Here is a 23,856-nt window from a genome sequence, read left to right as displayed (position 1 = left end):
AGACCCAATGCAGCCAAATATATATATAAAAATAAATAAAACTTTAAAAAAAATTTGTCTATGGGAAAATCCATATGTTAGCTGTGTTCTCAACTTGATCTGTGTCCCCAGTTCTTTAATTTCTGTTGTTATCAGCAGCATGATGAATTTCGTAAAGGAGAATTGAGGGAGAGGCCAGTGCTTAGAATAATACAAGACATGAGGGGACTCAGTACATATTTTTTGAGTAGATGAATAAAGCAATGGGCAGCATAATGAGGTACATGAATAGCTTTGGGCACCATCCTGGTTCCCTCATTCACACTCCCCATTCTCAGACCTGGGAAAATATGTGGAGATCCCATTTACCAGCAGACAATCACAAACTAATATAAATACTACATCTGCCCTTTTATCCCTTCTTCCCCTCCCCTGAATTTCCCAGGGCAGTCAGCAGTGAAATAGGCTGACCTAACATCAGCCCCTGAAGAAATGAGAAGGAGTTATGTCCTGACTTAAGAAAAGTGTCTAGAAGAATACATATAAATAAACACAGTTTACTCTTTGATATAGTGTATGTTTCATTATGCAAGTAATTGGCATGTGTTACAAGTGGGAGGAATCCAAACATAAATAAGGATCCATGTGGTCCATGGCAATGTCTCTGGCACAGATCCAGTCTTGTAATCCTCATAATGTTGACGACGTTACTGAACACTTACTCCAGTCAGGCCATCTTCAAATCACTTTACATATATTAACTCACTTGATTCTCACACCTCTGAGAAGTAGAACCTATTTTTCTCTGGGTCTTTGGTTTCCTTGTTTTGTAAAATGGAAATAACATTTGTTCCTATTATGATAGGATTATTGTGGAAATTCAATGAGTTAATGCATGGCATGTAGGAAACACTTGACACCTACTGCTTTTTTGATATTTTATCGTAGTTACTTGTCTCCATTTTACAGATTAGGAAACTGAGACACAGAGAAGTTAAGTAAATTGCCCAAGATACACAGCTAGTAAGTGGCAAAGCCAGGATATAAACTCTTGGCCATTATGAAGAAACTGATGAATCCTCGTATGCATGAATATATTAAGGAAAGTAAGATAAGGATTACTTCCCACCAGCAATAAAGGGGGAAAAAATTAAGCTGCTATTAGATTTGATTCCACCAGAGGGCAGTAAATGTATGCATTACACAGGCATGACCCTAGCCCATGGAGTTTGTCTTTTTTTTAAGACGTTAAAGTCTGAAAGTTATCGCAGATTTTATGCCGATTGTTAAGGAAGAAATCAATTCAAACTTCTTCCTATCACCTTAAAGTGTAGAAGATTGCTGTGAGGGTTAAATATAATATAGTTTAAAATGTCTTATAAACTGTCAAGATCTGGTAAACTGATGAAAGGACTTCATCCATCAATATTCACTTCATTTTTTATTCACGCCTGTGAGCCTAACACTTCACTAGTGCTAGGGGTCAGGGTGTACCAGGCATGAAGGTCACTGAACAGTGAGAGACAAGGACCCTCCCCACCACTGCACTACCCCCCACTCACCCTTATTCTGTGTGTACACACACACACACACGGGATAGTTCTGTATATAATTTTTATCTCTGCTTTCTGAAATATAATATGCATATTTTCCCATTGAATTACATATTCTTCAAAAGCATGATTTTTCTGACTATGTAATATTCCTGTGCAGCTGACTCATAATTTTTAAGTATTCCTTTATTGTTGAACACAGCAAAGGAGACAATTGAGTGAAGAGAAACTTATGAAATGGGTGGAAATATTTGTGAACCATATATCTTTCTGATAAGGGGTTAATATCCAAAAAATATAAACTCAACTCAAGAGCAAGAAAACAAATAACCCAATTAAAAAATGGGTAAAGAACCTGAATAGACATTTCTCAAAAGGAGAAATACAAACAGCCAAGTACATAAAAAGGGTTCAACGCGACTCATCATCAGGAAAATGTAAATCAAAACCACAATGAAGTATCACCTCACACCTGTTAGAATGGTCATCATCAAAAAGACAAACAGTAAATCCTGGAGAGGATGTGGGGAAAAGGAAATCCTTGTACTCTGTTGATGGGAATGTAAATTGGTGCAGTCACTATGGAAAACAGTAAAGAAGTTCCTCAAAAAATTAAAAATAGAACTACTATAGGATCCAGCAATTCTCCTTCTGGGTATATAGCTGAAAGAAATGAAATCACTATCTCAAAGAGGTATCTGCACCCCCATATTTACTGCAGTATTATTCACAATAGTCAAGACATAGAAACAATCTCGGTGTCTGTTGATGGAGGAATGGATAAAGAAATGTGGTGTACATATACAATGGAATATTACTCAGCCATAAAAAGAAGGAAATCCTGCCATTTGCAACAACATAGATGAACCTGGAGGACATTATGCTAAGTAAAATAAACCAAAGAGAAATACTGTCTGATCTCACTTGTAAGTGGAATCTTACGACAACAAAAAATGAACTCATAAAAACAGAGAGTAGGGCTTCCCTGGTGGTGCAGTGGTTGAGAATCTGCCTGCCAATGCAGGGGACACGGGTTCGAGCCCTGGTCTGGGAAGATCCCACATGCCGCGGAGCAACTAGGCCCGTAAGCCACAACTACTGAGCCTGCGCGTCCGGAGCCTGTGCTCCGCAACAAGAGAGGCCGCAACAGTGAGAGGCCCCCGCACCGCGATGAAGAGTGGCCCCCGCTCGCCGCAACTAGAGAGAGCCCTCTCACAGAAACGAAGACCCAACACAGCAAAAATAAATATAAATAAATAAAAATTAAAAAAACAAACAAACAGAGTAGAACAGTGGGTACCAGGGTCTGGGAGAGTGGGGGAAATGGGGAGATGTTGGTTAAAGGGTAAAAAGTTCCCATTATGGAGGATGAATAAGTCTAGACATCTCATGTACAGCATGATGACTATAGTTAATAATACTGTGTTGAATACCTGAAATATGTTACGAAAGTAGATTTCAAGTGATCTCATCACACACAAAAAAATGTATGGGAGATAATGTGTTAGTTTGACAGTAGCACTCATTTCACTATGTATATCAAATCATGTTGAACACCATAAATATATACAAATTTTATTTTAAAATACATTTTAAAAAATTAAAAAGCAAATGGTCTGTAATAGTCCTGATCTTCCTCCAAAATCTCCCTTCCCAGCAGCCCTCTAACCTCTACTATGACTCTCCCATTTGCCATCCTTTTCCAGCCACACTGAGTTCTTTACTCTTCTTCAAATATTCCAGACACACTTTTGCATGGGGCATTTTAACTTGCCAGTTCTCCTTAAAATGTCCTTCTGCTGGAACCCACATGGGTAGTTACTTCTCCGTCAGTTCTTTGCCTTCAAATGTCATCTTTTCGGTGAGTAATTCCCTGATTGTCCTATTTAAGATTAAAATTGCAATACCCACCTTTCCAACTAGCTCTATATTCCCCCTTCTCTAGTTTAGTTTTCCCCATAGAACTTATTACTCTGACAACTACATATATAATATTTATTCACTTAGTGCATCTCCCCTCTGTAAAACCTAAAACACATGATATCAGGGACCTTTGTCTGATTTGTTCACCACTGCATCTCCAATACCTAAAACAATGCCAGGCCTAGAGTAGACACTCAGAAAATAATAGTTTGATGAATGAATCAATGAATGAATTAATTCTGCTAATAATCCTAGAGGAAAATTAGAATAGATTTTGTCCCATTCATTGAAAATTTCCAAGGCACAGAAAAGCCAAATGATTTACCAAAGGCCTTAAATCTGTTCCAAAGATACTACTGCTCTAGAGAAGACACCACAGTCTGTCCCTGTCTGAGAGTCACAAATTATCTTGCTTTCACACCAACCCAAGGCCATTTCTTCATAATACGTTCCTGGGACCCAATTCTAAGAAGAATGGAAAAGAATATACAAGGCACCTGCATTCTAGGGAGTCTGCAATACTCTTCTATTAAATATTTAGAGGATAAGCAAAATAGGTAATCAAGTGCTAAATTATCTAAGTGTTACAGACTCTACTGGTGGAGAAAGAAGTTTGTCTTCATTTAAGGGATTGCTTTAGTGGAGAGAGAAGTGGGAGAGCAATGTGATGGCTTCAACGTTAACAAAAACCCAATTACTAAGCACTTGGTTATACCTGCTGCTAGGGTAGGCATTGCCCTGCCCTGTGGAATGTTTCTGACCTTCCTAATGGAATGTTTTGTTTGGAATATACACTTCTGTTTCTTCATTTTCCTTGACTCTCTGTGTTGGTTTCTATGCATTAGATTAAACAGCCAGCCACCTCTCCAGTCTGGAAGGAGTGTCTCGTATAGGAGATGGACCTTATTGTTTGTCTAACAAATGTTTCTACAAATTGCACTGTGTCTGAAAACTCCAAGTCTTTTGTATTATGGATTAAATGGGAAAGGCCCACCTTCACAAAACACAACTGCAAGTATTGATCATGCTTCCTACAGAGAGAGACTCACAAACCAGGAGTTGGAACAGACCATAAGACAAAGCCTTCTGATGGCCCCCAGGTGAATGGAGGGACCCAGCAGGTAAACCTCACAATTGCTTCTGTCCACAGTGGTTTCGCACAGGCTTCAGGAGAAGCTCCAGCGCGGCCCACGATGCTCTCCACAGCTCACCTCGCCCACCTCTCCGACCCCATTCCCACCTCCTCCCACCCACCCAGGATGAACTCCCAGCAGTTCCCAGACCACGCTGAGGGTCCTCAGGGCTCTGCGCCTTTGCACCTATGGCTCTCTGCCCAAACTTTTCCTCTTTTCCTGCCTATAGTTGGCTACCTGGCGCTCTCCCTTGTGGCTCTGCAGGGGACTGCTCTCTGGGGAGTCTTCCCTAAGCCATGAGTCTGACATGGGTGCCCCTACGCTGTGCTCCCAAAGTCATCATGGTCCCCTGGGCGTTGCTCTGTGTTTATTACAGGTTAACCAGTGTAACCCCACTATTCTAAAGAGCCCCGAATGTAGGGGGTGGGTCTTCCAGCAGTACCCTTGGTAACTAGTGTGCCCCAAGTGGGGCACAGCAAGAACTCAAGTGGTGATGATTGATAAACAACTAAAAATCAGAATGGGGTATCAGAACCCAATCTATGGAAAAGCACATCGTTTTGTACTGCTGGGATTTATCATGTGCATTAAGTAAAAGTAATGTAAAGAAAATGTAAAATGAAATGGAAGAAAATGTAAACTATCTTCCTGCGAATGAGTTCCTTACATAACTTTTCCCTCCTGAAATTCTTCACAACTTTGGGCATAGATATAACATGACTACATAAAGCTCCCATTTGCAAAATGGAACCTGTTTTCTTCTCCTCTTCAAGCTCTTCTCAATTCAAAAGCCCAGAGAGATAACTTCCCAGTTGTACTAACTTAGCCCCTTCTGTCATTCTGTTCCTCTCTCCAAAGCCTAGTCCAGCTCACTATTTTTTTTTTTCTTTTTTGCGGTACGCGGGCCTCTCACTGCTGTGGCCTCTCCCGTTGCGGAGCACAGGCTCTGGACGTGCAGGCTCAGCGGCCATGGCTCACGGGCCCAGCCGCTCTGTGGCACGTGGGATCTTCCCAGACCGGGACACGAACTCGTGTCCCCTGCATCGGCAGGCGGACTCTCAGCCACTGCACCGCCAGGGAAGCCCTCCATTATCACTTTTGAGAACTCAGTTCATCAAGCCAGCCACTTTTCCATAAAATCCCAGAAGTTAGCTGTACTTTGCCAAACCAGATTTCTACATTCCAGAGACTGAAACAGTTCTTCCAAAACTAAATTCTAGCAGTCTCCTTTAACCAAGTCTAGGAATAAATGTCTCCTGACCTAGAAGGTTTCTTAAGAAAACCTCTTCTAATCTAAACACACAATTTTATTAATCAGAAATTCTCTGAAACTCCTCTCTCCAGTACACATACATTTCAATAACAATCTTACAAAGAAGCAGAATATAGTTTGAAAAGCTATTAACTCTTAAATTTCAGGCATTTTAAAGGCTTCTCTAATCTCTCACTTTTCTTTTGAAAGCTCCTAATGTTAGTAATTATTCTTCTCTAAGACTTTCACTCAAGATCTTTGCAATACTTAATAAAAATTATAATCATTAACCTTAAGACATAGGTAAGTGGGTGGTAGGTATTATTAACTGGTAAGAATCATGAGGTTCTAAATTTAAATAATGTCTAGTTGAAGGAAAATGGTAAGACTTGTCATAATATGGAAAACACTGTTCATTTATAATTAAATTTGATGAAGTTTTAGGAATGCGTTTTAACTAACTTTTGAATTGGATTTTTATTCTGCTTGCTATTAAAAGTCAAACTAAGAAGAAAAAAAGGATGGGGTTTGTCAAGAACCAACATGAAAACACTACCAATGGGCAAAGCTTGAACAATTTGAGCAATAAAATAGTGACTATAGTGTTGGATTATAACCTAAAGAAATTAATATCTATGAGTCCATATGGATATAAATAAATGATTGAATAAAAAGTAAATTTGGGAGATAAGACAAAATATTCCTTAGAGAAGAATTCCAAGTAACACATGTGAAGGAACAAGGGGAGTAGAAAATCAGCATTGGAACACCACAGTATATGCTACAAGCAAGGTCCAAAGGTGAATGCTAAAATTAGCGGACAAATCTTTAAGGAGGAACAGGACATGTGCAGAGTCTCAAAGTATCTCCCCCAACATAATTAATAATTACAGTGGTGCTTGGTTTTTCCCCTTTCCCTCTTGATCTGAAGTATAATTGACCTACAACATTTTGTTAATTCCAGGAGCACAACAGAGTGACTTGATATTTCTATACATTTCGAAATGATCACGAGTCTAGCTACCATCTGTCACCATACAAAGATGCTACATTATTATTGACTATATTCCCCACAATGTACATTTCATCCCTGCGACTCCTTTTTTTGTAACTGGAAGTTTGTACTTCTTAATCTCCTTCAGCGATTTCACTCTTCCCCCCAGCCCCTCCCCTCTGGCAAACAGCTGTTTATGTCTATGACTCTGTTTCTGTTTTGTAATGTTTGTTCCTTTGTTTTGTTTTTTCGATTCCACATATAAGTGAAATCATACAGTATTTGTCTTTCTTTGTCTGACTTATTTCATTAAGTATAATACCCTCTAAGTCCATCCATGTTGTCACAAATGGCAAGATTTTCATTCCTTTTATGGCTGAATAATATTTCATTATATACATAATATATAATGCTTATATATAAAAGTGCACGCACACATACACACACACACATATATTAAAAATGCTTTTAACAAATTCCAGGGACTTCCCTGGTGGCACAGTGGTTAAGAATCTGCCTGCCAATGCAGGGAACATGGGTTCGAGCCCTGGTCCGGGACAATCCCACATGACACAGAGCAACTAAGCCCGTGCGCCACAACTACGGAGCCTGCGCCCTAGAGCCCACAAGCCACAACTATTGAGCCCGTGTGTCACAACTACTGAAGCCCGCTCGCCTAGAGCCCGTGCTCCGCGACAAGAGAAGCCACCGCAATGAGAAGCCCGTGCAACGAAGAGTAGCTCCCACTCGCCACAACTAGAGAACGCCCGCGCACAGCAACGAAGACTCAACGCAGCCAAAAATAAATAAATAAATATTTTTTAAAATGGCTAAGATAGTAAATTAAAAAAAAAAATTCCAGAAATTTCTTGATACTCTTTCCTCCAGGAGGTTGAGCTTAATTCCCCTCTCCTTTGAGTGTGGTCTAAACTTATGATTCACTTATAAGGAACAGAGGATGGAAACAGTAAACAAGAAACCTTACAGTGGAGAAACCTGACAGACGCCCCTATCCAAGTGATCATGGTAAATATCACCAATAACAAGTTATGTTGAAATCATGAGATATTATGATATGATGTGATGAGAGGGGCGCTTCACCTCTGTGGTGAAAAACAAAGAAAGACTGAGAAAAATGCCAGGGAGAGGAGACTCAGGAGACAGGATGACTAAATGCGGCAGAATGCAATGCAATCTTGGGTTGGATCCCGGAACAGAAAAAGGATAGTAATAGAAAAACTAATGGAATCCAATGAGAGGCTGCAGTTTAGTTTATAGCATTGTACCAAAGTTCAATTTCTCAGTTTTGACAAATGTGCTACGTTTTGTAAGATGTTATTTAACATTAGGGGAAGCTGGTCAGACATAGAAAGACAAGGAAGGACAAATATCATATGATATTGCTTATACGTGGAATCTAAAAAAAAAATGGTACAAATGAACCTATTTACAAAACAGAAATAGAGTCACAGACGTAGAAAACAAACTTATGGATACCACGGGGGAAGGAGAGGGATAAATTGGGAAATTGGGGTTGACATATACACACGACTATATATAAAATAGATAACTAATAAGAACCTGCTGTATAGCACAGGGAACTCTACTCAATACTCTGTAATGACCTATATGGGAACAGAATCTAAAAACGAGTGGATATACATGTATACGTATAACTGATTCACCTTGCTGTACAGCAGAAACTAACACAACATTGTAAATCAACTATACTCCAATAAAAATTAATGTTTTTAAAAATGAAGGCATATAGGAACTCTCTGTACCATCCTCATACTCCTCTGTAAATGTAAAGTTATTTCAAAATTAAAAGTTTTCAAAAAGTGCATCTGTTATCTCTAATGGGATAAACTGCTGATGTTTCACCTAAATTCCATCATGGACATGTGGATATGGGACAGGAGTAGGTGTATCGTAATCATTTCTCAGTGACTCTAATCTTCAGCTTTATTTTTCGGATCAATCGGATGTCCCTCTAGAGGGGTGGGAGAGGGAGGGTGGGAGGGAGGCTCAAGAGGGAGGGGCTATGGGGATATATGTATACACATAGCTGATTCACTTTGTTGTACAGCAGAAACGAACCCAACATTGTAAAGCAATTATACTCCAGTAAAGATATAAAAAAAAAATTTGATGTTCCTATGATAGTTGCATGGACCAAATATACAAGATAATGCTTTTCTTCTTGTGAAAAATTTTGGTTTTTCATAGTAATCTATTTATACATTTTTATTTTTATACTGATATATTATATCTATACATCACAATGTGTGACTTACTTGAAAGTGCTCTTTTGAAAAATAATGAAGAAATCCAGGTAAAGAGGGATAAAAATGTTTTAATTGTTGAAATACACTGGTAAATTGAGTGACTTACATTTCAGTACTAAGTGGATACACACGATCACTATTGAATTAAGAACTTTCCAAATATCCGACTAACATCAGTGACAAGTCCTTGAAAACAGTGTAGAACTAACAAGATGAGATGCTCTGATCACACACAGGTAGAATGGGAGACTCAATGGCTAGGAAGTATTTGTAGTTACCTAAGCCTTTGACTAAAGAAAATAGGAAATTAATCAAAATGTACATACGGCATGCAAACCTCAACAGTTTAAGTACTGCCATGTAGTACACTGTTCTCAATAAAGAAACTCCTCTGATATTTAAATAAAGCTGAAAACCAAATAGTAAAAAAGGAAAGAGATAACAGTAAGAATCAATTTAACAATTTTACAGCTAAAAATTAACATGAAGTAGAAATAGTGAAAGATAACAGACAAATATATTACTTTGGGTAATTCATCGATAGTGCCTTATTATTGTGAGTTATAAATAGATGAAGGATTTTGTTATATAAAAACTATCAAAAACGTATCAGTGAAAAGACATGATCTTCATGAGCTGTGGGGATGGCCAGGGTGAGAACGCAGCTGGGACACAGCAGCCAGCTGGGCAAGAACCCTTTGTAAGCTTGTCTTCCGCAGGTGGATCAAATATAGTTCCATATACGTGTGTTGTTTAACCAATTCCTTTCTAGTACCACAACATTCAATATGTACCATGGTTTTAACTATAAACTAAGAATTTGGGGCGGTGGGGGGCGACTGCTTAGAATTTCCTTGGAGATGTCTGTGCTCGTTACAAAATCCCACAAAGCAAAAATTCCAGCCAGATCTTGATGAGCAGGCTACGAAGGCAACAAACAAAAAAGGGAAAAGAGTTAGCAAGCGCGAAAAGGCACCACTTAGATAAAAACATATCAGCGTTAAGCCTGCAAATTATTTACTGATTTTCTTTTCAGTAAAACACACGTTCAACGTCTGTCCAGTACTGATTTGAGACTGAATATGTGGCCAGCACAGTGTGAAGCACTGATGACACTTATATGAAGAGACCAAGTCAGGTGGAGAGAGAGACTTCTGAACTTATAACCAAAATACAACAGGAGGATGCCCGAACCAAGCTGCACGGCAACCTCACAGAGATACCAACTGCTCAGCCACGGTCTATCCCTTCCTTGTTTGGTCAGACCCTCTCGGGAAGAGGGGCGAGCCATCCACTTCACCTCGAGCTCCCCCCGGGGATCTGATGCAGCGAGCCCATCCACTGGCATTTGAGAAGCATCACTGTGCTGGCAGCACGCCGTATACCTAAATGGGCATAACTTTCACCCTTGGGTCATCTAGGGAAGAAACTACACATTTGTATCGTGATATAAGTAACTTTGATTCTGAAATCATTCCTCAATTTGCTTCAGAAAGTAACCAAATCAGGGCTTCCCTGGTGGCGCAGTGGTTGAGAGTCCACCTGCCGATGCAGGGGACACGGGTTCATTCCCCGGTCCGGGAAGATCCCACATGCCGCGGAGCGGCTGGGCCCGTGAGCCATGGCCGCTGAGCCTGCGCGTCCGGAGCCTGTGCTCCGCAACGGGAGAGGCCACAACAGTGAGAGGCCCGCGTACCACAAATAAAAAAAAAAAAAAAGTTACCAAATCAACTTTGAAGTTGGGTCACTGAGTGAGTTCGGTGGCTTTATTTCTAGAGAGGTTTTATATGTTAGGTCAAAAAAAAAAAGTGTCTCCAATCTTTTCCATAAAATGTCTCTTCTCATCAGGGTTTCTGCCCAATAATTTAAGCTCAGACGCCATGCATACAGATACCTCACAGATAAGTACCACAATGGGCGCTTAGCAATTGAGTAAATGGACAGCCTATCCACTTAGAAAACTTTTCAGATAACTCAAAAGAGGCAAATGGATTGTTTAGCAATAGAGGTAAGGAATGGCAGAAATTGAGAGAGAGGGATGGCAATAAAATAGTTTTTATTTTTATATTGATAGCCACGAGCAGTAGGGAAATATTCTACCTAGCTGTCTAATGTTATGTGGACTGACTAACCAGCAATAGTGCTCAACTGTTATCAGGAAATTTTAGATCCATATACAAAGCTGGACAATCATCTTGTGTAACTCTGTCATGTAAAAACTGAAATTGGGTGAAGCTGGGAGAAGGTAAGGGATTCATCTAAGGTCCTGTGTTAACAGCAGAGCTACCGAGTCTCCAGATATCTATCTACACAGCACTTCTTCCCACTCTATTCAGATGCTTTTTGAAATACACCCTGTTTTCAGGAGGGTAAACACTAATATATGTTTACTTTCTACTAGATTATCTTTTCTATTTGATGCAAATAGTAAAACTACTGCTGCATCAGGGAAAACTAGCAGGGAACTTAGAAATCTACATGAGAGTTAGAACTCTGTTAGAAATACTAGAAATAGAAAATCTCCAGCAAGTTCCTAAAGAGAAGCTCAACACCCTAACGCGGTTATGGGCACTAGGGAATAATGCTCCATAATGCTGTAGCCTTGATGAGAGGGTCTTTGAAAAAGCGGCTGCCCAATATTGTGGTATTTCTTGTCCGGAAGAAACCAGTTACAGCTTCCATGTCCCTTTCCTCCAGTAGGAAAGCTTATTTGTCTCCACCTGTGAGCTTATTCTGCAACCCATCCCATCCCAGACACCAGCATCAGTACTGGCCCTCAGCCAGAAGCTGGTTCAATGTCAAATCAGTCTTGCTTCTGATCTTCCAATGGCTGGATTCTGGTTACAAAAAAGGATGATGGTACAGTGATGATGATATTGATGGTGATGATGACAATTATAGCAGAAGCTACCATTTACTTCACATTTAATCCTAACACAAACCCTTCAATACGCATCAGGGGAAGAAACTTGCCCAGCTAGAAAGTGAAAGAGCCTGAATTCAAATCCAGCATTGTTTGACACCCAAAAGAGAATGGGCTATCTCAGGAGACAGAGCATTCCTGATCACTGGATGTTCAAAAGCGGTGGGATGTCACTCAGCAAGACTGAAAGACAGTGGGGATCTAAGCATTGCATGCATTTTGGTCCAGGTAAACAGAAACTCTTCTCCTCAATGGAAATGCTGCTCAGTAGCTTCTAGAGACTAGTACCCAGACAGTAGTTCATAAATGAAAGCTATTTTTCTTCTGTCCTTGTTCTTGTTTGTCTTATAATTCTAACTCCAAGCTCTTCACCAGGTCCACAGTGCTTCATCTTTTAAACTTGGTCTATGATTTTACTATTCCTTCCTGAAAAACTGCATCTTTGCACACTGACCATTGCCTATCTCTACTGGAGTTTTGGTACTGGTGCATCTTCTCTCTGTATATCAACTACCCCTGACTATGGCCAAACATTTAATATTGATCCTAATCTAATTCCCAACCTCTCTAGTCTCTCCTTGTCTGTCACTTCCAAGGTCCTAGCCCCTCAAAGATTTTGGCAATGAAGAGTGAAACCCTGGTAGTGTAGGCAAACAGCTTGTTCTTATTAAATGAATTAAGTTACATTTGAAAAAATATTAATGAAAAAAAGTAACTGCAAAGAAAATTGATCTAGTCATTAAAGACCTCTTTACAATAAAATATATTGGGTTCCATAGATTTAACCACAAGATGAGACCCCTCCTCATACTCAAGTTCGAGATTTCTTAGAAATATAGAGCATTAATATCTACAGTTCATTCATCCAGGCTAAATATATAGAATTATTTAGAAAAATATACAGTACCTCTTGATTATTGTCATGATATTACTTTCTTCTAATCTTAAAAAAAGAGAAAATTAAGAAAAGTTAAAGGTACAGTTATAAAGAATATATTCCAGTTTCCTACAAAACTACAAATAGTTGTGACATATATGTATTTGCTAGTCTAAATCATCGAGTAGAGAAAAAAATGAGGAACAAATAACCATAGTATGTTAAGAAATAATAAAGGCTTGTGTACAAATTAAATCAAATATCACATATATGTAATTTTATGTGTACATATTAATAGTTCTTTAAAACCATATTATCAGACAACTGTACAGTGATTAGTAAATCAGCATTCTTCACCACGAGCCACACTTAAAAATTTACTTAAGGGGCTTCCCTGGTGGCGGAGTGGTTAGGAATCCGCCTGCCAATGCAGGGGACACAGGTTCAAGCCCTGGTTCAGGAAGATCCCACATGCCACGGAGCAACCAAGCCCGTGCGCCACAACTACTGAGCCTGTGCTCTAGAACCCAAGGGCTACAACTACTGAGCCCATGTGCCACAACTACTGAAGCCCATGCACCTGGAGCCTGTGCTCCGCAACAAGAGAAGCCACCGCAACGAGAAGCCTGAGCACTGCAATGAAGAGTAGCCCCTGCTCGCCACAACTAGAGAAGGCCCGTGCACAGCAAAGAGGACCCAACACAGCCAAAAATAAATAATATAAATAAAAATAAATTTTAAAAAAACTTACTTAAGCAAGAAGCTATCTACAAGGCTGCAATCGTACCTATTATCAAAAGAACTTCATTAGCCCTGCAATTACTAACTACTAAAACTCAGAAAAAGGAGTCTCCACTTCATTTCATTATACAAAAGACAGTTAATTTTCTTCTAATCACCAGACTACTTATCAGTCACATTTATAATATATTATAGGAATGTACCTTTATGTTCTACAAAAACTCCATAAACTTACTGAAATGTTTGCTTTCATTTTCACACCGATCATCACTGAAATTAACAAGCAATTTAAAATATCCATGGAGCATAATGACAAACAGAAGCTAAATTTTGCTCTGGAATTACTCCCATCATGTGGGTGGCAATTTCAACAAATGATTACAATGAGCAGATATGGATTTTTTGGTGTTTTTTTTTTAAGGCCGCATGGAGCAGCATGCGAAATCTTAGTTCCCCGACCAGGGGTCAAACCTACGCCCCCTGCAGTGGAAGCGCAGGGTCTTAACCACTGGACTGCCAGGGAAGCCCCAGCTATGGCTCTTACACACAGTTCACTGCAAGTCAGAAATATGTAGGGTGAGTCAGGCAAGCTGAAATATACATTTCATACGTTTTTCACAAAACAAAAAAAATAAACATGTAGAGAGAGTAAACATCACATGGTTTTACTTACTTTTTCGCACAGTCTTTGTTTGATTGGACACCATATTGACAGCTTCAGATGGCAGACCAACATACACCCCTCCATAGTTTCTTGATGAAAAGAAGCAGAGATAGAAAAAATCAGACCAAACTACGTGGTTACTAAACATTTGCAGAAAATGATGAGAGCATGGGGCCTTCAAACAATTATAGAATTATTAAAATAACTCATGACTTTCCAAAGTAGAATTCAGAATATTATTGCCCTTGGAGAGATCTTGTTTTTCTATATTAAAAAAAAGAAGCTATATATAAAAAAAAGAAAGCTGTGTAGTAGAATTTTTAGATATTTTACTTGCAATGAGAAAGAAGAGAAGTTAGGATTTTTACAATTTAGTAGAGTAATAAATATCAGTAGCGTGACATGTTACAGTTAATCAGTCAACATTTATCAAGAATTCAGAGTGGTCAATGTGGTATGAGGTGCTATGGGCACACAAAAACACTTTCCCTGTAGGTAGGTATAAAGTGAGAAGGAAGAGAGAGAGATAAGGAGTAATGAGAGTGGAGTTCTGCTAATCAGAGGATGGAAGGACGGAGAAGGCGGAAGGAAGGAAGAGATATCATCCAATTTTAGAGAACAGCACATCCAAAGGCCACAAGATGGAAACTAGCACAAGCCGTGTGCACAGGACAAACCAAGCTTGTTTGGAAGAAGCAAAGATTATGGTCCCTGGGCAAGATATTTATCACACTGCATGCTCCTACCTGTATTCTCTGTGCCAAAAGTTTTCCTGGTGGAATCTGTATTACTGGCAATGTGCTACAGTGGTCGATTAAATGCATGAGTTAAATTAATTCATGTTAAATTAAATCCATGAGGTGGGACCAAAATTATTCAAATTAAAGGTAGCTTCAACACCAAACATACCTCCTCTTGTCATCTTCTGTTATTGATTCTTCTGTTCTAAAAGGTCAAAAACGTTTGCTATGAGCTGTTTGGTTACACAGTCAGAGACTTCATTTTTGGCTCTGAGAAAAGAGGGACTGACGAGTTAAAGCCAATTTTGTTTATTTCAAGTTCTTCCATCAAGTATTTCTGTAACACAGGATTCTCTCTTCACCTCAATCATTTATATACTAAGAAATTGGCAGTTTTCTACTTACCAAAAAGCGCAAATCCATCAAATGCCAATAAGTCCAATTGCTGAACAAGATCAAACACTGAGGTAACCATAATGGAAAAGAATATAAAGAAAAGAATGTCCATATGTGTACAACTGAGTCACTTTGCTGTACAGCAGAGATAGGCACAAGACTGTAAATCAACTATACTTCAATTAAAAAAAATTTAATTAAAAAAACAGAAAACACTAATTCGAGGGACAAAAAACAAAAACAAAAAACCTGAGGGCAGCCAATACTGGAAAGAGCACATTAATTGGGTGTCAGGAAGCCTGGGTTCTTGTCTGGCTGTGCCACCCGCTCCCTGTGTGACAGGCTGTGGGCAAGTTGCCAGCCTGTATCTCATCTGTAAAATAACAGGGTCGACCAGATGACGCCCAAGGTCCCTTCTAGTCCTAACACACTATGAGTTTGTGTCTCTTATGCCAGTTCAGCAGCACAGTTCTAGGTATGAAAGATTTCCTTAGTGCAAAAAGAGTAAAAGTCAATTTAACTTTCTTTTATCTAAAAAAAACAGCCATTTTATACATGATCTACTACAAAGAGGGAAATGTTCAAAGGAAATTTCTAGAGGGAATCACTACTTTAAAATGCACAGTATCTTTCCTTGAATAAGAGGAATCCATATTCTACTAGAATTCCTTGGCGTATTTTTAGATCAGGAAGTTTACCTTGAAGTACTAGCTAGCATACATTAGTTATTTTTCTGAAAGAAAAAAAAAAAACAAGGTTCAAATGTATCTCGCTGAACTCAACTTGTAATTGTAAGGGGCTTCAGTTAAGAAGAAAGCAGACTGAAAACATCTAAGCAGCTTCACTGAATCTTTTAATTGCTGGGATTGTCATATCATGGTTTCACACATTTAAAAGCTGTGAACGTATATATGCACATGAGATTTTGCTTCATTGCAACAGCCCGTAAATCAGAAGTCTATAGAGAAAGGAAGTGGAGATTTGGAAATTATCTGTTAAACACTGGCCATGCACACAGAAAATACTCCAATAGAGGGCAAAAGCCACCCTGCAATCTAATTTGTCCAAATTGAGCCCATAACCCACTTTTAATTATCAACTTCATTTATCTCTTGCTAAAGTTGGATCGTTTTTTAATTCAAAGGTGTCAAAGTCATGCTGTATTAGAACTGGTGCTATGCTTATTGAAGTGGTATAACACTTTCAGGTGCTGTTTACCAGTTTTAATTAAAATGGATTTATAACCCGTTAGTACAGATACTAGGAAAAATGATGGTGACAAACTCGTTCAAGATTATCAGAACTGTTTACTCTGGTTCTGAATGGCCAACATTATAATGAAATTGTTTGTGAAGCTGAAACTGGCAGATTTGGACATATACAATGTCTCGTTTTTTCTCACAGATATTCTTTTCATATCCAATGACATATCTGTGTATTTTAAACCTTTCCCCTTTTGCCTAATCCATCTTAAGGATTTATTCAGTGTTTTAAAATATATTTAACTTCCCCTAATGTAAAAAAATAGTGAATTATTTTTAATCTATTATCTCTCATAAATTATTCAATGCCCTAAAACCCAACTGTTTTAGGTTTTGAGTAATGGCCTGGCCGTCCGAACACCTGGGCTGCCCCACCTGTGCACAACTTGAAATCACTGTACTTGTTTCCCCTCACAGAACATATTTTAAAAGATTTTGTTATCAACTGGCCTTACTATCTCACTTGCTGATAATTTTCTTAGACACACAAGTGCCAAAGGGAGCCTCTGATGTGCATGGGATGGTTCCCACAGGGTGTTTGTGTAATTCGAATCCAAGGCAAATAGATCTTATATTTTGCTAATGTAGAGCTTGGGCAGCCTCGTTGTAGGCACACGCAGATTTCCGTTCAGTTTCTAAAGTAATGAACATAGCCTGTGGTCCTTCTCCGACGCTGCCAATCCAGAGCGTCGGGCTAGGAATTGCGCTCGGGCCAGATCACCCCCCACCATGGAGCCCTTGGATGAGCCAGTGTTTTTCATGAGGGACTTGATTATTCTTCTTTTCTGGTCACGACAGCTTTAGTGGAAGGGCAGTGGTTACTGTGCAGCCTGCAGCTGTGATTGCTGACGGATCACAAGACTTGTTCCTAAAGCAGGGAAGGAAGTGGGGAGGAAGCGCAGGACAGAAAGCCACACGGACTCCGCCTTGGCGAGAACAGCAGTCGCTGACAGAGTCTGGAGGGCCCTCGATCACGGACATCATGGCCCTATTTTCTGTTGGTACTAAAGACAAAGAATGAGATGACTTCACCCTGGAGTCTTCCCTTAGAAAACAGAGACTGAAGATTGAATTAGTCCATGCTGGAAACGACAAAGTGAAAAAGAGGCCGATTCACATTAGATGAGCTGGAAAAGGCCAGACCACACTGCTCGGAGTTAATTGGTCCAAATATCTCCACAAACTCAGCCTACCCGTACACTTGCTCCTTTAGACAAGAAGCAAGTGGACATACCTCAACCAGGAGAGATCTCCTAGTGCAGCAATCCACTTCTAAATAGTAGTTCTGATAGTTCTGAAGCACAGCGCAGGAGTCAATGCCCAGGTGCCCACAGGCAGAGGCACTGAAAATGGGAAGTGTGAATGAAGGGATTCAGGGACGAGAACACCCCTGAATCTACCATAAATAGGGAAGAAACCTTGAGAATAAGGCTTCTACCAAGGGAACCAAAACACGGGGTTGTAGGAGGCAAGGGACCAGATACCATCGATCAAATCACCTAAAAACAAAAAGTGAAAGGTAACTTTCACCAGTTTCCCTCCCCGCTCCCCCCGCTCCGGTCCCAATTTCACCACCATGGAGGCTGATGTCAATAAGGGGAAGGAAAGCCAGCACAAATTACCAAGGGGTCGACAACTGGAAACAACTACATGGCCTAGCAACACAAAATCTGCTCTGGCCAGGGAAACTGTGCTGGACTCACCCTCCCCACGTTCTGCAACGCAGGGGCGAGGACTCTGAGAAACATCCTCCTTTGCCACCCGGCTCCCTGTTAGGTTCTACCAGATGGGATGCTCAAGAGACATGAAATGCAAAAAGAGGGGAAAGGGCTGCTCCTTCTAGCTCTGCGTGCTGCTCCAGCCTACAGCACCCCAGCAGCTGGCTCCAGTTTCCAGGACTGGCCCTGTTAACACTCCTTTTCGGGTCACTACAGCTCAAGTGGGTGGGCAGTGGCTACTATGTGGCCTCCAACTGTGGTTACTGCTGGATTACAACATTCAGCTGTGATTACACCAGGCTGGCAGTGCCCTCTCTCCAGAAGTCAGTGTCCCAGCCCCAGAGAACCGCTCCTCTTCCAGGTCCTAGATTCCAATAACCCCAACTTCCTTCCTTTGTCACTCCTGCCCTAGGAACAGTAGCCACTTCCTATTATAACTCTCCCTACGACCTCAGCCTTCCCTTCTTACATCCTCAATCCTCCATGACCTGTTCAACCAATTCCTAATAGTAATTTCTCTCTGCTAAAATATTTAATGTGGTTTCCTTTACCCTGACTGGACACGAACTGACACATTACTTGGTAGCAAGAGTAGGGTTTATCTCCCAGCCCTGCATTGAACGTGTCTCACTAAAGCATTTAAAGTACCTGTTATTTCCTGTTTATCAGGCCCAATTACCATGTCATCAGTGTATTGGACCAGTATGACGTGCTGTGGGACATCAGTAACATCAAGATATTGCCGAATAGAGGATGAACGGCAACACTGTGATGGTATACTGTTGGCCTTGCCAGGCAAAAGCAAACTGCTTCTGTTATCCTCGCAAACCAGTTCAGAGGTAAAGTATTCGTCAAAGGTTGCAAAACAGGAGCTAGGGGCTATGTTGAGTGTTTTCAATAAAGATACCACACCTTGAACAGCAGCTGAAATTGGAATCACCATTTCATCAAGTTTACAAGAATCCAAAGTCACTCTCTAAAATAAATCTGCCTTCCACATGGGCCAAAGAGGCAAGTTAAAAGGAGACATGAGAAGCGTCTTCATTTTTTCAAGTCTTTGGTGACGGCACCAATTTCTGCAACTCCACCAGGAATGCAGTATTCCTTTTTGTATATTATTCTGGTATAGAAGGGAAATTCCATAGGCTTCTACTTGACCCTTCCTACCAAGATAGCCCTTCCTTCACAGGTCAGAGAGCCAATGTGGGGATTCTTCCAGTTGCCAAATACATCTACTCTGATTATGAACTCACAAACTGAGGAAATAACCAGAGTATGGGATCTGCAGACTACTGGACTCACTGCAATTTTTAGGTTAGCCAAAATTCCATTTTTTACCTGATGACTATAAGCCCACACATGGACTGATCGCCCATAATGGCATTTTGGGTCCTCAGGCGTTAACAGCAACTCAGAGCCAGTGACTAGAAATCTCTAAAAGGTCCAGGCACTTCCTTTTGTTCTGCACACAGTTGCTCTAGTAAATGAACACAAATCCTTTGGGGAAGATGTGAAAAAATATCTACCATACATACATGTGGCCGTGTTTAAAATTCCCTCAAGGGAATGTGGCCTTAATTACTCTGAGTCTGACTTGGGTTTGGAAACTGGGTTAAGAGGCTATGCCTTTCCATTGTGATGACTCAGCTTAGCTTTCTGGCTCACAGACCAGAAGTCTTCCTCTTATAAAATATACAGAGGGAGAAAATGAACCCTTAGGTGGCCATCTTTCTCATCTATCCCTAGGGAGATTGTGATCAACTAGCTCTCATTAAAATTCCTTCCAGGATGAAACATTCTGCCTCTTCATCCCTGCTGTCTGTTATGGCAAGTGTGCCCACCTTGTCTTAGGTGGTTCAGTTCTTGGCCTCTGCTTCTCTGGGATCCTGTCACACCCAAGGAAACAAAGAACCCATCTCAAGGGCAGCATGTCCCAACTGTCATAGCCACGTTATAGAGGACAGCCATCTTGGATACTCCCTTCACTATGTGTCTCTCAATTTGCTCAGTCTCCTAGGGAAGGGGGTCTCCTCCGCAGTGGGGAGCAGCTCACACTTGAGAAATTCACACCAGCTTTCCTATCTCTTCAAGCCTTTGGATTCCTTCCTCTCCATCACACCAGAGAAGTTCTGACATGCTCCTCCCCTGGTGAGAGCATAAGCTCCTTCAGTTTAGTTTCGTCAACCAAGTTGCCTAAACTGTTAAGAGTCCTAGCCATGCACCTAAATTAAATCTGGAATCTCTGTTAAATACAACAGTATCAATAAATTCAGTCTCAGCATACACTGCTTCTCCTTGGTCTCACACCCTTAGAAGCCATTTCCATACATATTCCTGAGGATTCTGGTAGAAGAAAATGCACAAGCCTGCAATTACTTTGCAGTATAAGCTCTTTCTTCCCAGGTCAGACATTGTGCTTGTCCCGTGGGAACATCCTGAGATCTGATTCTATTTGTGGGTCCCGTAGCAATAAGGGGTGGTTGCAGTAGGCCCTGAGGGGGACAAGCACCCCCTAACAAGGCAATCACCCAGGCGAGGGGACCCAATTCCATGCCTCTTACCCAGCTGGTCTACCCCATTCTCAAAGGCCCTGCCAGGAAAACAGGAAGTTTCTGGCTGGCAAAGATGGGGAGAGAAAGTCAGCTCTTCATCATTAGCTTCACCTCAATTTTAATTTAGCCCAGTCTAGTGCTCTTGAGAGAGGAAATGGGAAATAGACGAGGCTACAACAGCTGTCTCTAATCTAACCAGGGACTAAATGGCCACAGATTACCCCCTGCAATGTGTAACTGAATCTAAAACAGCTAACAAAGAAAGCCCGGCCACTTAACACAGTCTTAATGCCTTAATATCATGGCAAGAGAAGGTCACGGCCCCCCTCGATTTCTGGCCTCCCCAACTAAGTGAAGAGGAAGGCAGGGTGGAGTGTAAAGAGGCGGGTAGGCTGGCTTTTTTTATTCAGTGGTGTAAGCAACCACCCATTTGAATAATTTTGAGGGTCTGGAAAGGCTAAGATTTAAATATAGTTTAATTCTACCTGTTGGCTAAAGTTACAAATTCAAGTTCTCTATTATCCATCACATGTGCCTCAGTGTCAACGAAGGGAGAGGCACGTGAAAGAGGAGGCCGGGCCCCAGGGGAGGGGCTGGAACTAAGAGCTGGGGTTCGGGTATAAACAGGGTACGTTTCACAGTGGTGCCCAGGACACATTTTAGAAGGAAGACTTACTTCTTGGGTCCAAAGAGTAAAGGAGCGAAGAGGTACTGAAAGACCTCGATTAAGTTTAGCAAGTAATGCCTCCATTTTTTTTTTTTTTTTTTGCGGTACGCGGGCCTCTCACTGCTGTGGCCTCTCCCATTGCGGAGCACAGGCTCCGGACGCGTTGGCTCAGCGGCCATGGCTCACGGGCCCAGCCACTCCGCGGCATGTGGGATCTTCCCGGACCGGGACACGAACCCGTGTCCCCTGCATCGGCAGGCGGACTCTCAACCACTGTGCCACCAGGGAAGCCTAGTTCCTCCATTTTTAAATCCCCATGAGCCACTACTCTACAGAGTAAACTTGTGTAATAAACTTGTTTTTTTCCAGAGGGAGCATGACCGAAAGCCTCTTGGTAAATTGCTTTCTCTGGTCTCAAGACAGTGTCTTATTTCTGGGCATATACAGCATCTGAAAATTTGTGGAAAGTGATGTCACATTTAGAAAGAAAATGTAATAGTGCGATATTGTTTAATCAAGAGGTCACATCACATCTTTTGAAAAAAAACTTTTAAACCACAAGAACATTTCCTAAGAACCATGGAGCATATGTTAACAATTTGGGACCAGGTTTAAAAAATACACTGGGCATTTAATTACCATCGGGTCTCTCTTTGTTCACAAAGATTTAGCTTCTTTTATCAAAGGACAGGTGTTGGAGGAGAAACAATGTGTCCAAGTTAAAGCCATCCACTGAGTCTCATGATAATCTCCTAGAGTGAGATCACATGCTCCCAGTGTCTGACTCAGATTTTCGGCCACTGCATTCATAAAAATGTTTGCAGAGCCAAGTGTGATTGAGGGTGACCACCAGTCCATCATTTCCCCCCACTTTGGGGATTGCTGAAAAGCTAAATCCTCAGCTGATAGTTTAAAAATGACACATCTTGTTATAAAGCAGAAACTAACACACCATTGTAAAGCTATTATACTCCAATAAAGATGTTAAAAAAAAAGACACACCTTTGCAGAGCAATATAGTGTTTAGTGATCGCTATCTTACCAAAGTTGCCCCTATTTGGGGCGATGTCAGAAAAAGAAAAAAAAAAAAAAAGCAACCGTTGGTTTCAAAAGTGCTTTCTTATATCTCAGAGTTTCCACCAAATACTTCTAGCCTACTTCCTTTGAAGCCAGCGTGGCACTCTCCTCACACTTCTCAGATTGAGTATCTACACTGATCCAGATTCTCTAGGTCACTGCACACCCATCTGCTTCCTACTAGCTTTGCAGACCTTCTCCTAAATGAACCAGAGACACTGAATTTCTCTCTAACCATAAAGCACTGAATTTCTCTCTAACCATAAAGCTCTGACTTCTTTTAAGTCAAGGTTCCAGAAGGTGAGACACTTCCAAACCAGCTCCATGTCTGTGGTTGCTCTTTGGGGCTGGCTGGCTTTCCTCTGCCTGTCCTTTCTTCATTAATGTATTTCGTGCATATACCTATTTAAAGCTAACTCTCCACACAAAACACATAAACCTTTCAATCCATTTATACCATTCTATCAATAACGATCACTTCAATGAAGCGAGACCTTATTCAGAGTTACTACAGTATATATAAACCACTACTTTTTTTCTTCTTCAGTAGCACATGGTAATCAGAATATTTTCGTCACAATATTTGCTTAGTTTCTGGGTTGTATAAAATAGCTGTCCCAAGTGACCTACAAAAAGGGTTTCAAAGGTAAAATAATGGAACCACGGCATGGACACATCATGTGCATTCTCTAGAACAAACACAGATGATAAACATCAGGCAGCCGCTAGCCACTCCAATTAATAGCTCCTCACGCACGGTGGCTACAGGTGCCTTAAAATTCAGAACGTTCTCACTGCCCTAGACTTCCAGAACGACATAGTTCTGTGGCAAAGAAAGGATTTATTTTTCACTTATTCATCAACAAAAATGTTCCAAATACAGAGCTATTCTTATTAGCGATGATCTAAAAAGCAGAAAAACAGGCTGCAGCCTTTTCTTTTTCCATATTTGCAGTGTCACTACAGAGGCCAAACTTATTTTGATTTGTAAACGGTACAATTTCAACACGGAAGCCTCAGGAGATCATGCGTGTAGCTCCAATGATCTATTTTTAGTTAGCATTCATGATCATCTTTTGGAATAAGCTTATGAATTGACAATGTTTACTTCCATTTG

At 40.7% G+C, this 23,856-nt stretch overlaps 1 protein-coding gene across 5 annotated transcripts in view; it reads right to left on the bottom strand.

Moving 5' to 3' along the window:
- Positions 1-23,856, bottom strand: part of C11H12orf75 (chromosome 11 C12orf75 homolog) — a 52,518-nt gene that overhangs the window by 5,674 nt on the left and 22,988 nt on the right. The window contains exons 3-6 of one of the 5 annotated variants that reach the window (XM_067697820.1): positions 15,237-15,272; positions 14,337-14,416; positions 12,953-12,983; positions 9,171-10,044 (exon numbers count right to left, since the gene is read on the bottom strand). In XM_067697820.1, the coding sequence (XP_067553921.1) occupies positions 9,996-10,044; positions 12,953-12,983; positions 14,337-14,416; positions 15,237-15,272 (196 nt within the window). In that variant the 3' untranslated portion in view covers positions 9,171-9,995. Of the gene's footprint in view, positions 1-9,170; positions 10,045-12,952; positions 12,989-13,668; positions 13,710-14,336; positions 14,417-15,236; positions 15,273-23,856 lie in introns of those variants that run through there. The other 4 variants (XM_067697824.1, XM_067697821.1, XM_067697823.1 and 1 more) reach the window with 4 other exon arrangements.

The sequence above is a fragment of the Pseudorca crassidens genome, chromosome 11 (genome assembly GCF_039906515.1).
Source record: "Pseudorca crassidens isolate mPseCra1 chromosome 11, mPseCra1.hap1, whole genome shotgun sequence".
NCBI lineage: Eukaryota > Metazoa > Chordata > Mammalia > Artiodactyla > Delphinidae > Pseudorca > Pseudorca crassidens.
This window is presented reverse-complemented; position numbering and strand designations above follow the sequence as displayed.